Here is a 17,529-nt window from a genome sequence, read left to right as displayed (position 1 = left end):
AGCGGGATGTGGAAGAGATGCGGTGGAGGGCATCGTCGACCACGTTGTGGGGGAAATTGCGGTCCTTGAAGAAGGAGGTCATCTGGGATGTGCTTTTTTGGAACTGGTCCTCCTGGGAGCAGATGCGGCGGAGTCGAAGGAATTGGGAGAATGGGATGGCGTTTTTACAGGGGGCAGGATGGGAGGAGGTGTAGTCCAGGTAGCTGTGGGAGTCGGTCGGTTTGTAGTAGATGTCCGTGTTGATTCGGTCGCCTGAGATAGAAATAGAAAGGTCGAGGAAGGGGAGGGAGGAATCTGAGACTGTCCAGGTGAATTTGAGGTCGGGGTGGAAGGTGTTGGTGAAGTGGATGAACTGTTCAACCTCCTCGTGGGAGCACGATGCGGCGCCGATACAGTCATTGATGTAGCGGAGGAAAAGGTGGGGTGTGGAGCCAGTGTAGTTGCGGAAGATGGACTGTACCTGAGTAGAGTTTCGAGTAACGCAACCACACAAATATGACTTCCCAGAAGTCCTTCACTCCTCCCTCGCACATCTCAGCAAATGGAGGCCCGACTCGCGAGGTAAGTCCCTTTTAATGGGGCAAACTCACCCTTTCCAGCAGCCCTCGCTTCACCACTCCTTCTCTCCTCGCCGCTCTGGCAAAATTTAAACAAAGAAAGCTACAGATCATGACAAATTTAACCGTCAAATCTAGAATCATACTACTTGTTTAAATTTCTTCACCACTTGCTGTAAATCCATGGCCAAATCTGTGCCTTTTGTGACTTGGCCAAAATGGTTACTAATTAGAACTGTAGTGGATGTTCCTAGTGGCTACTGAAGCCCTCGTGGTGTATTTTGTGTGCACTTGTTGTCCTCAGAACTACCTTCCAAATGACATTCAATATTGAGAAGCAATGATCTATTGGTTGAGAAGGGTAATGGTTGTGATAAGCATGGCTCTCCTGACCTTGTTAGAACTGAAGCCATGACTTGATATGCACCATAGAGTCAAGGTTGAAGCCTTTTAATGTATTTATTTTCAGGATGGGCAGTATTTATTACCTATCTCTAATTGCTGTTGTGCAAGTAAAAACAACTGAATTCATGTTTTTGAACTTTATTCCAGACCTTATTTACAAATAGAGTTTAAATTCTAGCTGCTTTGTGAGATTTGAGCTCATGTCTCCAGGCAGTTAGTAGAGGCCTCTATGGTTTCTAGTTATCACAGTACAACCATTCCTAATTTCAAGAATCAAGCCCAGCCTTATCCCACCTTAAGATTTATGCATGGATGAAATAGATATCTGGGCCATTGGATAAACTATGAAACTGAATATGATTTTCGTAGATTTACTTGGCTACTCTGTAGGACAGTCTCCTAATTCAGAGTCTAATTTGCAGGTTTCAATCCCTTAATGGTTTAAAGACTCAATTAGGTCACCCATCAAACAACGTTCACAGGAATACAAAGCATGTTTAAGTGTTGGTTCCTCTTATGCAATACAACTCCCTTGACATGAGGACCAAAAACGAATTTACCTTTTTGACTGCTTTTTATATGTCTGCATTAGCCCTTTATAATTTGTGTTAATGAATACTTAAATCCTTGTAGTACTCTTTGCATCTTCTAGTGTTTCATCGTTAAGAAAATGTTTGTGATTGTCTGGTCCTTGCATTACTTCAATGTGCCTCTACATTGAACTTCCTTTGCCATTATTTTACTCAGTTGATCTGTTTAAATTCTTTTGTAATCAGTTACCTCTATTGCAATACTTGCTGCTCTGCCTAATTTTGCGTTGAGTACACAACTTTATTCCTTTATTTGAATCATTAACACGTATGTTGAAAAGTTGGTGTCAAATGTGATGATGGCAGACTTCAGATGCTGTGCAAGCCAACTGAATAAGACTTTTACAACGAACCTCAGAGCGCAAACGTGCATGTCTTCATATCAAAATAGCACTAATTAACGTAGCTTTGGAGAGGTTTATTTTTGATATGTCTATAGAAAATTACATCAAGAAAGTTAAATTTAAGTTAGATGCTATAGAGCCATATTTCTGATTTGGAACACTAGACCCTGTAGTGAAAGAGCACCATGCTCTTCAACAAATTAGATTTATGTTTTAGACCTAAAAAATGCTTATTGAAGTTTTACTTGTAAATGTACAGCAGCTTGCTCATTTGAATTGTAATTTAATGCTAAGAGAATCATTCAGGTTTTCTCCGCTGTAGGTAAATTTCAAAAATTACTAGCTTCTGCAGTTATATAATCAGTGCTGTGATTGTATTGTCGGTTTGATTTATGATAACTGACCTATTTTTGATCTTTGTTGAATCAGAATTAAATTAAAGTCTGATTTGAGCTTTGCCCATACTGACCAATGCTTTGTGTTTGCTTTCGGCACACCTAACAGACTAAATTTTGTTCTGATGAAGTGGTGGCTTAAGAACATAAAGAAACATGCACAAGTAAATTAATATTTTAGTAATTGTTTGCACGTTTTGGAAACTTGAACGTATGAATTTCGTAAAGGACAGTTATCTGTCAATGGAAAATAGAACTAAAATGATCCCTGGTTTGGACAGCCAGGAAAGATGTGATGGAACAGTGGTCTTTTATGTTCAGAACTTATATTGTGATAAAGTTTTATAACATTATCATTTGGGAATTTTTGTTCTAATGAAGAGCTAAATTGAGTTTTGGCTTTAATCTTGTGGAGGGGAGTTTTAGATTTCAGTCATTATTTCCAAGAAGGTACGTGACTTAAGTTAATTGACTAGCAGACTACTTGGGAGTGTTAATTGGAGAAATGCTTCAGGGGAAGTTCAGAAGAAGAGATGCCACGAGAACAGAAGGGCAGGTTTTAATTGTTTCCAGGCTATGAAGGTTGTGGAAATCTCCAGAACTGGGGGAAAAAAAGCTTCAGTTGCTTCAGCAGTCCAAGGCGTACAGTTGGATCGAATCATAGAATGCGTACAGAATGGAAGCAGGCCATTCAGCCCACCGAGTCCACACGACCCTCTGAAGCGTGTCCGATCCAGACTTACCCTATCCGTGTAACACTGCATTTCCCATGGCTGATCCACCTAACCTGCACATATTTGGACGGTGGGAGGAAACCAGAGAACCCGGAGGAAACCCATGCAGACACTGGGAAAACATGGAAATTCCACTGGAATTGAACCCATTGACATGGGAGTGCTGTTTCATTTGGATTGGGTGCCTGTAGAGTATTTTGCTAGTAAAATAGTTGAAACTTCCTTTTTATTGTTTATATTGAGATCTTTCTAAATTATCATGTAGCTTTTTTTCTGTTATGAATAAATTTGTGTCCTGATAGGACATTTATTGGACTGGAATGGATATTCTGCTGAATGATTTTGAACAGTTAAGAAGCTAAATTATATTACAAAGCAGTAATCTCAGCCATGTGAAAACTGGCATAAGGTAAATAAAGTTAATGAGTTAAATGCATGGCTCAAAGATTGGTATGGGAGGGATAGCTAATCGAGTAACTAGGGCTGTAGAAAGCAAGTAAAGTGGATGGATATTTGGGAGATGGAAAAATTAGGCCCACAAATTAGGCCTAATTTGAAACTATTTGGATAACATACCATAGTTGGATAGGAAGGGACATAATGCACAAACACAGTAAAAGAGCAGTAAATATGTTAAAGGGAGGAAAAATAGTAAAAAGGCAAAATTAATGTCTTTTGAATGCATGTAGTAATCGAAACAAAATAAATGAATAAACGGTAAAATGGTTGAACTTACAGGCAACATCAAATCGAAGGAAAAATATAATGTGACAAAGATTAGTGCTAAGCCAAAGGTTTGGGAAAGTTTTAAAAACCAACAAAATGTGTCCAAAAAGTAATAAAGAGGAAGAGAATAAATATGGGGCACGGGCCTGGGAAGATATTAATGGAAACCAGGAAATGACAGAGAAGTTGAATAAATACTTTGTTTCAGGCTTCTTTAAGAAGATGCTTATAGTATTCCAATTAAAATAAACTAAGGGGCAAAAGAGGTAATAAACAATAACTATTCCCAGAGAAAAAGTGCAAGTGAAGTTAATAGGACCAAAGGTTGTTAGGCCCTCTGGACCTGATGGAATGCATGCTAGGATCCTAATAGAATTAGCTACAGATATGGTAGATGCACAGATAGCCATCTTCCAAAATTCCGTAGAGTCTTAAAAAAGTTCCAGAGGATTGAAAACTTCCACTGTAACACCATAATTTTAAAAATGCATATGCCTGTTAACTTAATATCTGTTAATGGGAAAATGTTTGAGTCTACTATGAATAATGTAATGGTAGAGCATTAGAAATGCACGATCTGATCAAGCAGCGTCAGCATGGCTTCATAGAGGGGAAATTATGCCTGATAGAGTCATACAGCACAGAAATCGACTCTTTTTGTCCACGTTTCCCAAACTAAACTAGTGGGGCATCTCGGTTACGTTGTGGTTGGGGGAGGTCGGGGGGAGAGGTGTGTGCGCGCGTGGCACGGTGGCTCAGTGGTTAGCACTGCAGCTCACAGCGTCAGGGATCCGGGTTTGATTCCACCTTGGGCAACTATCTGTGTGGAGTTTGCACATTCTCCCTGTGTCTGCGTGGGTTTCCTCTGGGTGCTCCAGTTTCTTCCCATAGTCCAAAGATGTACAGGTTAAGTGAATTGGCCATGCTAAATTGCCTATAGTGTTCAGGGATGTGTAGGTTAGGTGCATTAGTCAGGGGTTAATGTGGAGTAATAGGGTAAGGGAATGTGTTTGGGTGGGAGGGTCAGTATGGATTTGTTGGGCCGAAGGGCCTGTTTCCAAACTGTAGTGATTCTATGATAGTCCCACCTGCCTGTGTTTGGCATTTGATCAGCCATGCTGACTTTGCATGATCAGTTTATGCACTTCTAATGCCTTCCTATTATATCTTTCATAATAGACTCTAACATTTTCCCAATAACAGACATTAAGCCAACAGTCCTATAGTTGCCTTTTTTTGTCTCACCTTTTTAAATTAAGGTGCTACAGTGGCAGTTTTCTAACTTTAGCTACAGAATAGAGAAATGAAAAGAATTGTTATACTACAGCTATACATGATATATTGGTTCGTCAAAAAAAGTAAGAGTTAAAAAGACAAATAACACAGTCTCTCAAAGAGACTGCAGCAGACCATGCAAGGGCCTCAACATAGTCTGACCGCTGGCTGTGGCCAATGCTCTATGCTGTGCCGCTACCGCCTCACTTCGCGCTAAGTAATTCCAGTCGCCAGCATCCATGCTCCAGGGTAGTAGTTACTCCACTTCAGGCTGTTGAATGCTGATTCCACTTTGGAGGCTGGGGCTGGGTGTCAGAGGCTGAGAGAAGGGAGGAGAGGGGGAAGAGAATAGAAAAAAAGAACAAGTGGAGTGGAGGAGCTCTGGCTGAAGTGTTCCACTCCTGGGAGATTACAAATGTTAGGTTTCTTAAGATACGAGGGACCTGAAGAAGGGCTTATGCCCAAAACGTCGATTCTCCTGTTTCCTGGATGCTGCCTGACCTGCGCTTTTCCAGCAACACATTTTCAGTTCTTAAGACATGAGCCAAGGTGTAGGAGATTAACAAGGATAATGGATTGACTAATAGAAGACAGAGTTGGTTTAAGGGAGGTGTTTCAGGGTGGTAATCTGTGACTAATGGAGTACCACAGGGATCAGTGCTGCAATTACTTACAATATGTTATTGACTGGGTGGGGAAAATGAATGTACTACAGTCAGGCAAATGGAGTGTTGGCCTTTACTTCAAGGGGAACGAAGCATTAAAAAAAAGTGTTGTCTTTCTAAAATGATACAAGGCGCTGGTCAGTTGACAGTTGGAATACTGTAAACAGCTTTCCTTTTCAAAGGGAAGATGTGCTGGCATTGGAGGCAGTCCAAAGAAGGTTAACTTGTTTGAAAGCGGGTAATGAAGGACTATCATATGAGGAGAGTGTGAGTAGGTTATATTCATTGGATTTTAGAAGAAGTGATGTGACCTTAAGACAAACAAGGTTCTTAGGTGACTTGACAGGCTAAGTGTGGAGAGACAAGGACCAAAGGGCATAATGTGAGAATAAGACAGAGATTAGGGGGGATCCAAGATGGCGGCGACCCAGTAAGACTGAGTCTATAGTGCTCCTCCCAAGACTTGGGCACAGTGGGTCACCTACCCCCTACCAAGCTCACCAAATCATTTATAAATCATTTATAATAGTTTAGTAACTGAATTAGTGATGTAATATTACATTTAAGCAACTTTATCCTAAGTTTATTTGAGCTAATTGTATATCAATGTTTATATCTGAGAGTTTTGTTTATTTTTGTAAACTTGTAAAAATGTTAAATTTCTAATAAAAATATCTATAAAAAAAAAGACAGAGATTAGGGGGAATTTCTTCTCAGAGGACTATAGAAGCTGGGTTTTTGGGTATATTTAAGGCTGAGATGAGTTAATTTTTTATTCAGTGAAGGGATCAAAGATTATGGTTGAAAAGGAAGAAAGTGGAGTGAAAGATTATCAGATCAGCCATAACCTCATTGAATGGTAGAGCAGACGCAATTTGCTGAATGGCCACCTCTGATCTTGTGTCTTATGCTCAAAGTACATTGGTAGCCTTGTTTTGCCTTTGTTCAGTGATTGACCATGATGAAAACAAAATTGCAGAAATAAAACACGTTCTGTCAAGGTAGGTTTCAGTCTGGGATCCAGGATTACCATCACCTGGGAACATAAAATTAATCTATTTCTTAATTGCAGAACTAGTAACAAATACTTGAAAGAAATATTAAATTGCTGTAGAAGGATCTTCAGTGTTTTGATTTGTGATCATATCATCTTGGATTGTTGCTCTGAAGAAAGAGGATTCCTTGTCTCTGACCTACTCTTGTAGCCACTGTCTTTGTACAGCTAGTCCAGCTCAGTTTCTGGTGATCATGGTAATCCCCATGATGTTGATAATGGGTGATGAAGTGATGGCAATGCCATTGAATATCAAGGGGCAATGGTTAGATTCTCTCTTTGGAGAAGGTAATTGCATGGCACATAGTGCATAAATATTACTTGTCAAGCTAAGCCTTAATATTGCTGTATTTGGTCATGAGCTGCTTCAACATCTGAGGAGTCACAAATTATAGAACATAAAACAGTGCAGCGCAGAACAGGCCTTTCAGCCCTCGATGTTGCGCTGACCTTTGAACTATTCTCAGCTCGTCCCAAAATCATCCATGTGCTTATCTAAGGATTGTTTAAATCTCCCTAATGTGGCTGAGTTGACTACATTAGCAGGTAGGGCATTCCACACCCTTACAACTCTCTGCGTGAAGAACCTGCCTCTGACATCTGTCTTAAATCTATCACCCCTCAACTTGTAGTTATGCCCCCTCGTACAAGATGACATCATCATCCTAGGAAAAAGACTTTCACTGTCTACCCTATTTAATCCTCTGATCATCTTGTATGTCTCTATCAAATCCCCTCTTAGCCGCCTTCTTTCCAATGAGAACAGACTTAAGTGTATCAGCCTTTCCTCATAAGACCTTCCCTCTAGACCAGGCAACATCCTGGTAAATCTCCTCTGCACCTTTTCCAATGCTTCCACATCCTTCCTGAAATATGGGGACCAGAACTGTACACAATATTCCAAGTGTGGCCACACCAGCGTTTTGTATAGTTGTAGCATGATATTGTGGCTCCGGAACTCAACCCCTCTACGAATGAAACCGAACACACACTATGCCGCCTTAACAGCACTATCCACCTGGGTGGCAACTTTCAGGGGTCTATGTACATGGACTCCAAGATCCCTCTGCACATCCACACTACCAAGAATCTTTCCATCGACCCAGTACTATGCCTTCCTGTTATTCTTCCCATTCTGCATCACCTCACATTTAGCTGCATTGAAGTCCGTTTGCCTCCTCTCAGCCCAATTCTGCTGTTTATCCAAACCCCCCTGCAACCTGTAACATTCTTCCAAACTATCCACTACTCCACCGACTTTAGTGTCGTCTGCAAATTTACTAATCCCTCCACCTCTGCCTACATCTAAGTCATTATAAAAATGACAAACAGCAGTGGTCCCAAAATAGATCCTTGTGGCACACCACTAGTAACCAGACTCCAGGCTGAATATTTTCTATCAACCACCACTCGCTGCCTTCTTTCAGAAAGCCAGTTTCTAATCCAGTTTCTAATCCAAACTGCTAAGTCACCCTCAATTCCATGCCTCTGCATTTTCTCCAACAGCCTACCATGTGGAACCTTATCAAAGGCTTTGCTGAAGTCCATGTATACCTCGTCAACTGCCCTCCCCTCATCTACATGCATGGTCACCTTCTCAAAAAACCCAATGAGGTTTGTGAGACACGACCTGCCCTTGACGAAACCATGTTGACTATTTGAAATCAAATTGTTGCTTGCTAGATGATTATAAATCCTATCTCTTATAATCCTTTCCAAAACCTTTCCTACAACAGAAGTAAGGCTCACTGGTCTATAATTACCTGGGTCATCTCTGCTGCCCTTCTTGAACAAGGGTACAACATTTGCAATCCTCCAGTCCTCTGGTACTAAACCTGTAGACAATGACAACTCAACTATCAAAGCCAAAGGCTCTGCTATCTCCTCCCTAGCTTCCCATAGAATCTTCTGTTAAATCCCATCCTGCCCAACAGACTTGTCTACTTTCACTCCTCCTAGAATTGGATAAGACCTGTTCGTAACTAACCTTGATCCTTTCTAGTCTAATATGTCATACCTCATTCTTCTCCTCTACAATGTTCTCCTTTTCCTGAAAACCGGTGAGAAATGTTCGTTTAGCACCTCTCCGATCTCCCAGGGTCCAGGCTTAACTTCCCACTTCTGTCTTTGACTGACCTTATTCCTACCCTAATCATCCTTTTATTCCTCACATACCTAAAGAAAACTTTAGGGTTCTCCTTTATTCTATTTGCTAAAGACTGCTTGTGTCCTCTCTTTGCTCTGCTTAACTCTCTCTTTAAATCCTTCCTAGCTGATCTTTAACTCTCCATCGCCCCATCTGAACCACCTTGCCTCATCAACACATATGCCTCCTTCTTCTTCTTAAGAGATGCAATTTTTGTAGTAAACCACAGTTCTCTTACCTTATTACTTCCTCCCTATCTGACAGGGACATACCTATCAAGGACACGCAATATCTGTTCCTTAAACCAGCTCCACATTTCCATTGTCTGCATCCCCTGCATTTTGCTACCCCATTCTATGCATCCTAATTCTTGCCTGAGCATTGGTGCATCATCAGTAGATTAGACAAGATCAAAATTCTGAGGTTTAGATTAAAATACCAGGAATGAAGGTACTGTTGTATGAGGAGAGGTTGAGTAGGTTAGAGTTTAGAAGAATGAAAGATGACCTTATTAAAATGTAGAAGGTTCTTGACACGGTAGATGCAAAAAGGTTGTTTCTCCTTGATCTGCAGATGGTTTAAGTTTTTTTCAGAAAGAAGCTGAATTTAAGAGATTTGGGCTTGATTCTGCAGTCTGTACTCAGCTATCTGCTCTCAGATGAGAGAGTACTGTGGCTGTCACAGTTTACATCGACCTTCTCATTTAAAAAGTGCAAAAAAATCTACTGTTCCCATTCGAGCACTATCGGTCAACTAGTGCTGGAAATTTGGTATGCTGCAACTCTTACAATGAAATAGCCTGCAACTGTTATGAGTAATGGTCATTTGCTAGTGATATAAATTCACAAGCCTCCCTTTGGTGGGCTTGTGAATGTATAGTTGAGCAAGCACACTTAAAAAACTGCCCAAAATAATTTGATTTATTTGACCATTTTTTAGGGAGGTATATTTTGCAAAGTCTTGAACCTACTGAACAATCAGTTCAGCATTGTAAACAATACCCACTTAAATAATCAAATGTTTTCAAGATTTATGTCCTTCTGGTTTCAGGATATGCCTTCTCAGAAGATGGTGAATATTTTGCATATGGACTAAGTACAAGTGGGTCAGATTGGGTAACTATCAAATTTTTGAAAGTTGATGGTGCTGTGGAGCTTCCAGATACCCTGGAGAGAGTGAAGTTCAGCTGCATGGCTTGGACCCATGATGGAAAGGGAATATTTTACAATTGTTACCTGAACCAGGATGGGAAGAGTGATGGTAAGTTGAGGTTCTATTGGAAAATATTATTAAACTGCACACAATTTCAAATTTTTGTAGACAATGATAAATAGAGAGCACAGCTAAAATACTTGGTGTGGCATAAATTGGGGAATGGTTTTTAAAATGTAAATGATCAGTCTATATTTATAACTGAACTCAAGGGCCTTCAGAAAAGACTAAGAATAAAATTCACATTTTAATATCTACTGTGTATTTAATAGTTTCTGTTTTTAAAAACATGGTAGTTTTTTTAATATTATGGTTGTCTTTGTAAAGTTGGTGCAAATACTGCTAATTTATTTTGTAGACCTTTTCAGAATTGCTTAAAAGTTGTGAAAATAACAAGGGAAATTTTAATCATTTTGTCAACCCACTGGTTGATTTGAAGATCTACACTTTGTTAATGGTGATTAATTGCTTGCACTCTTACGTTCTTTATTTCCATTCGTGCTGACTGAATAGACTATTATCATTAATTTGAGTGAGTAGATTTTGCTTGAAAAATTGTATTGCCCAGTAACTCCCAATCAACAATTGAAATAACACAGTCAAGCATCTGTCGTTAAAAATAGAAATACAAATTGTCTATTAATTTGGTCAAAGTGATTGATGAAATGCCTTGATTTTTATTTAAGGTGTGCTATTTATGAAGCTGAAGAAACGATTGGGATTAATAATTTGCTGAAGTCAAAACCTTTTAAGTGTTTAACTATTTAGGACTGAAACGAGCTTTTCACAAAAAAAAAGTTACATTTGGAAAAAACTATCTCAGCCATTTTTTGAGAAACAGTTTTGAGAGTTTGCTTGATCGGTTACTTTGGAAACCATCCTGCGTTATCTTGATGTTCACTTGAATAACATCCTGCAAACTGGCATTAAACACTTCAGATGTTAGGTAAAGATACTAGATTGTCTTGCATTTTGCCTTTTAATTAGCTGACCTTGACTGCATTATGGATAACAATGGATCAGGCATTCCTCTTGTTTCTAAATTTATAGTTTCATAAATATTTTGTCCAATGTTAGCATAGTTGCCTAAAGCTGTTTGCATTTGTTTACTGGAAACATAATGGACATCTGGGATATTTATATATTTGCAAATATTAGCTTTATTTTGAAGAAATTTTTTTCATGCATAGAGGACTTCATATTGAGTGTTAATTGTTAAATTCACAGTGGCAGACGTAAATTGGATTTAAAAACAGAAAATAGTATGATCAGGCAGAGTCTGGTGAGATTGACAGGGTTAGTATTTCAGGCCAGTGACCTCATCAGAACTAGGGCAAATTAATTGCTGTTATGTAGATAAATGGAAGAAGATGGAGAAAAAATATAAAGAAAAAAAATGTGGTAGAGCAAAAGACAAGAGAAAAGGTGTAGAAATCAGAGGGGGCATGGTTGCCTTCTTAGTAAGAAATGAAGCTAAATTGACAGCAAGAAGTAATATGGAGTCAGAAGGAGTAGAATTTGTGTGGAGAGAATTGAGGAATTGTAAAGGAGAAAAGACCCTGATAGGAGTTATGTACAGGCCTCTTAGCAGTCCTCAAGATATGGGGAAGAAAATAAATCCGAGATAGAAAAGGCATGTAAGGAAGGCTCAATTATGATAATCATGAGGAACTTCATTATGTAGTGGGACTGGGAAAGCCAGGTTGGTAGTGAATCTCAAGAAAGGGCATTTGTGGAATTTTTGAGGTTTTTTTTGGAGCACCTTGTGGTCGAGCCCATTGGGAGCAAGCAATTATGGACTTAGAGATGTGTAATGAAGCAGACTTACTTAGGGAGCTTGAAATGAAGGAACCCATTGGGGAACAATGACTGTAATGTGATAGAATTCATCCTGCAGTATGAGAGGGGGAAGGAGAAATCTGACGTTGTAGTATTACAGTTCAGTTAAGGTAACTACAAAGCTAAGAAAGAGGAGCTGGCTAGAGTTGATTGGAAGACCAACCTAGCAGGGAAGATGGTGGAGCAGCAATGGTAGGAGATTCTGAGGTGATTCAGGAGATACAGCAGAAATTCATCCCATGGAAGAAGAAGCAAACTAAAGGGAGGATGAAGCAACTATCGTTGACATGGGAAGTCAGTGACAGGATAAAAGCATATAATGTGACGAAGATTAGTGAAGTCTTTTTTAAAAAAAAAACCAGGAGAGGAAAACTGAATAAGTTCTAAGATGAGGAGAAGATAAAATATGAGAGTAAACTAGCTAGTAATATACAAGAAAATTACAAGGGTTCTTATTTTAGATATCTAAAAGGTAAGGGAGAGGCAAAAGTAGACATTGAACTGCTGGAATATGAAGCTAAAGAAGTAGTAATGGGGAACAAAGAAATGATGGAGGAACTGAATGGGTATTTTGCATCAACTTTTGACAATGAAAGACACCAGCAACAGACCGGATCTTCAAAGAGAGTCAGGAGACTGAGGTGAGTGTAGTGGCAATCACTAAGACAAAGATACTGGGGAAGCTGAAAGGTCCAAAGGTGATAAATCACCCGGACCAGATGGATTGCATTCCAAAGTTCTGAAGGAGATAGCTGAGGCAATTGTAGGAGTCTGGGTGTTGATCTTTCAGGATCCCCACGGGAGTCAGGCATAGTCTCAGAAGGTTGGAAAATGGTGAACGTAACTGTTAGGTAGTTAGGAGTGATGCTCCTTTAAGAGAGGTGGTCAGATGACCCAGAAGCACAGAGTTTGGCTCCGGTCGAGAATTAGCTGAAGAGGTGAGAGCATCATCAATAAAGTATTCCTGTTCTGTTTTACCATTAGTCTACCTAGTGTATAATTCATGGTTCCAAAGGAAGTACCAATATCATAACTGGTGATGATGATGGGATCTGGCCACAAACTGCATGCAAACTTTTTTTTTGTGTGGAGGAGATTTGCTTGGATTTCGGAAACGGCAGAGGATTGAGGTAACGTAGAGGCAAATGGTTGCAAGGGAACTCTGGCTGTGGTCAATTCCAGTAAAATGGTACTCACAGAGGGGTGAGCCAAGAATGATAGTCGTGAGGTGACTCATGCGGGGACTCAGGCTGGCAGCTGCAGAAAGTGAGGAATGCAGATGCTGGAGATCAGAGCTAAAAAATGTGTTGCTGGAAAAGCGCAGCAGGTCAGGCAGCATCCAAGGAGCAGGAGAATCGACGTTTCGGGCATAAGCCCTTCTTCAGGAATGAGGAAGGTGTGCCAAGCAGGCTAAGATAAAAGGTAGGGAGGAGGGACTTGGGGGAGAGGCGTTGGGAATGTAATAGGTGGAAGGAGGTTAAGGTAAGAGTGATTGGCCGGAGAGAGGTTGGGGGCAGAGAGGTCGGGAAGAAGATTGCAGGTCAAGAAGGCGGTGGAAGTGGGAGGATTGGAAAGAGAAGTTGTTCAGGGTGAGGGCCAGTTCAGTCAGTCGAAGGAGGGTTACGAAGAGGCAGGCATAGCTGGGGCCCATGTGGGTGCCCATGGCTACTCCTTTGGTTTGGAGGAAGTGGGAGGATTGGAAAGAGAAGTTGTTCAGGGTGAGGGCCAGTTCAGTCAGTCGAAGGAGGGTTACGAAGAGGCAGGCATAGCTGGGGCCCATGTGGGTGCCCATGGCTACTCCTTTGGTTTGGAGGAAGTGGGAGGATTGGAAAGAGAAGTTGTTCAGGGTGAGGGCCAGTTCAGTCAGTCGAAGGAGGGTTACGAAGAGGCAGGCATAGCTGGGGCCCATGTGGGTGCCCATGGCTACTCCTTTGGTTTGGAGGAAGTGGGAGGATTGGAAAGAGAAGTTGTTCAGGGTGAGGGCCAGTTCAGTCAGTCGAAGGAGGGTTACGAAGAGGCAGGCATAGCTGGGGCCTATGTGGGTGCCCATGGCTACTCCTTTGGTTTGGAGGAAGTGGGAGGATTGGAAAGAGAAGTTGTTCAGGGTGAGGGCCAGTTCAGTCAGTCGAAGGAGGGTTACGAAGAGGCAGGCATAGCTGGGGCCTATGTGGGTGCCCATGGCTACTCCTTTGGTTTGGAGGAAGTGGGAGGATTGGAAAGAGAGGTTGTTCAGGGTGAGGACCAGTTCAGTCAGTCGAAGGAGGGTTACGAAGAGGCAGGCATAGCTGGGGCCCATGTGAGTGCCCATGGCTTCTCCTTTGGTTTGGAGGAAGTGGGAGGATTGGAAAGAGAAGTTGTTCAGAGTGGGGGCCAGTTCAGTCAGTCGAAGGAGGGTTACGAAGAGGCAGGCATAGCTGGGGCCCATGTGAGTGCCCATGGCTTCTCCTTTGGTTTGGAGGAAGTGGGAGGATTGGAAAGAGAAGTTGTTCAGAGTGGGGACCAGTTCAGTCAGTCGAAGGAGGGTGTCAGTGGAAGGGTACTGGTTGGGTCGGCGGGAAAGGAAGAAGCGGAGGGCTTTGAGGCCTTCGTGATGGGGGATGGAGGTGTATAGGGACTGGATATCCATGGTGAACATAAGGCATTGGGGGCCGGGGAAGCGAAAATCATGTAGGAGGTGGAGGGAAACCTCATAGTCCCACAACCCCGCACCGCCCGTTTCTACCTCTTGCCCAAAATCCACAAAACTGACTGCCCTGGCTGACCCATTGCCTCAGCCTGCTCCTGCCCCACCAAATTCATCTCTGCATACCTTGACACGGTCCTGTCCCCCTTAGTCCAAGAACTCTCCACCTACGTTCGGGACACCACCCACGCCCTCCACCTCCTCCATGATTTTCGCTTCCCTGCCCCCAACGCTAAATTCTTTTTGGTGGGAAAACAAAATAGCCTTGAAATCCAGGTCTATTGCTCCATTTTGGAGCAATGGGACAAGTAATGACATGATGAAAATTGGACTTTGTACACAGAACATTTGAATTTATTCTTAAAGGTGAACAACGTGGTTGAGGACATCATGGTACCAGTTTTCTTTGGTTCTATCGGGAGCAAGACCTTCATGATTCTAAGGAGTCTGGTACAGCGAAGACATTCCAAGAACAATGTGAAATGATAGGAAATTATTTCACATTCATGCTGCTGATGAACAGATTGTTTCCATTTTTACAAAGGGGTACATTACAAAGGAGAGTCCATCACCCAATTCATGTCCAATTTAAAGAGCTTATGGACATCGAATTCAAAGGGTTCCTCCGTGAATGCATTGCAGGACCATTTGGTTTGTTGTCTCCAGCACAAAGCCATCCAACAGGAAAGACCTGGATTTCAAGGCAGCTTTGAAAATTGCTACCTCAATGCAGTTGGCTGCCAGCGAAGCAACCCAGTTAGCTGATGACACCCAAACGCATCAAGTAGCGGAAACTTGACAAAGTGCAAAACCAACCTTAGGATGCCGCCAATGTGATGAGTGGCCACAAGGAGTCAATATGTTGGACTCAAGAAGCCCAGTGCCATATTCCTAAAATTGCCAGGTAGAACCCAAACAAGAGTAGGGGAGTCAGAAAGAGACAATCCTAGTGATAACACATAAGGTAAATGCTGCCAGCCAGGGAGTAGGCAGAGAGTCAGCTGGATCTACAGAAGAAGCAGAGTTTCACTTAACAGTACTGTCGGTACTGAATGCAACTGATTTGTTTCTGGATTCTTACCAAATTAATGTAATGTAATTGGTATAACCTGGGGACTTCACCAGGGGTCATTCTGATTCCAGATGGGATACCGTCATTTCTCCATCTCCCAGGTGATGAGGGACGAACTAGCTCCCCTTCTTTATTCAACTATTCCAGTGTTTGTTCACAACAAGACTAACTAAAAAGGATCCACTCCCTTTGTGAACACCTTTCTCCCAGAACAAATGAATTTTATGTTTTAAAAGGATCCAATTTATCCAGGTGTCCTTCAGTGAGTGAGTTTATTAGATCCTAATGCAAGAAAAAAATAATGCAACACATTTGTACACGTATTAGAAATGATATAGATAAAGTCTTTTCCCTGCGGTGGGGGAGTCCAGAACTAGAAGGCATAGGTTTAGGATAAGAGGGAAAAGATATAAAAGAGACCTAAGGGACAACTTTTTCACGCAGAGGGTGGTACGTGTATGGAATGAACTGCCAAAGGGAGTGATGGAGGCTGGTACAATTGCAACATTTAAAAGGTATCTGGATGGGTATATGAATAGGAAGGGTTTGGAGGGGTATAGGCCGGGTGCTGGCAGGTGGGACTAGGTTGGGTTGGGATATCTAGTTGGCATGGATGAGTTGGACTGAAGGGTTTGTTTCCGTGCTGTACATCTCTATGACTCTATGATAAGTATGTCTAAATTGAGATAAAAGTTAAAATATTTGTGGATCTGATTTTATGGGTCATTTGCGAGGGGTTGATAGTTGAACAGTTGATTTTGAATTTCTTGCCTTTGTAAGTTAATTGAAATCCCTTTGTTTTGCTTCATTCTGTTGGTGGTTGGCTGGCACCACTCAGAGCAAGAGGGATCTTCATTTGTCTTGTTTCCTTTGACTCGCTTGTTAGCAAACAATCTTCTATTGTTCAGCGCAAGAGATAACTTTACCTGGAGTGCAGGGGTGACTAGTCGGTGGTTCTTTGACTGTGACCTTCACAGCCACTACTATTCAAAGCCAGACAAGTACACATCAGTTCAGTGGAGCACCTTCTTCCATGAGCACACAACTAGGGAGAGCAGAGGGTCCTTCAAAGATCAGCAAGGCAGCCTTTGTGTGGAGCCGCAGGAGATGGGGAAGATACTAAACGAGTATTTTGCATCAGTGTTTACAGTGGAGAAGGATATGGATGTTATGGAATGTAGGGAAATAGATAGTGACATCTTGATAAATTTCCCTTTACAGAGGAGGAGGTGCTGGATGTCTTGAAATGCAGAAAGGTGGTTAAATCCCCAGGACCTGATCAGGTGTACCCGAGAACTCTGTAGGAAGCTAGGGAAGTGATTGCTGGGCCTCTTGCTGAGATATTTGTATCATCAATAGTCACAGGTGAGGTGCTGAAAGATTGGAGGTTGGCTAACATGGTACCACTATTTAAGAAAGATGGTAAGGACAATCCAGGGAACTATAGACCGGTGAGGCTGATATCAATGGTGGGCAATTGTTGGAAGGAATCCTGAGGGACAGGATGTACATATATTTGGAAAGGCAAGGACTGATTAGAGATAGTCCAAATGGGAAATCATGTCTCACAAATTTGATTGAGTTTTTTGAAGAAGTAACAAAGAGGATTGATGAGGGCAGAGTGGTAGACATGATCTGTATGGACTTCAGTAAGGTGTTCGACAAGGTTCCCCACGGCAGACTGATTAGCAAGGTTAGATCTCATGGAATACAAGGAGAAATAACTATTTGGATACAGAACTGCCTCAAAGGTAGAAGACAGAGGGTGATGGTGGAGGGTTGTTTTTCAGACTTGGAGGCCTGTGACCAGTGGAGTGTCACAAGGATTGGTG

The 17,529-nt window shown here is 41.7% G+C and overlaps 1 protein-coding gene across 1 annotated transcript in view; it reads left to right on the top strand.

The window, feature by feature from the left end:
- LOC122548411 (prolyl endopeptidase-like) overlaps nt 1-17,529 on the top strand; it is a 180,231-nt gene that overhangs the window by 30,579 nt on the left and 132,123 nt on the right. The window contains exon 5 of the mRNA XM_043687029.1: nt 9,942-10,151. Within this exon, the coding sequence (XP_043542964.1) occupies nt 9,942-10,151 (210 nt within the window). The remainder of the gene's footprint in view (nt 1-9,941; nt 10,152-17,529) is intronic.

Source organism: Chiloscyllium plagiosum, chromosome 3 (assembly GCF_004010195.1).
Source record: "Chiloscyllium plagiosum isolate BGI_BamShark_2017 chromosome 3, ASM401019v2, whole genome shotgun sequence".
Taxonomy (NCBI): domain Eukaryota; kingdom Metazoa; phylum Chordata; class Chondrichthyes; order Orectolobiformes; family Hemiscylliidae; genus Chiloscyllium; species Chiloscyllium plagiosum.
This window is presented reverse-complemented; position numbering and strand designations above follow the sequence as displayed.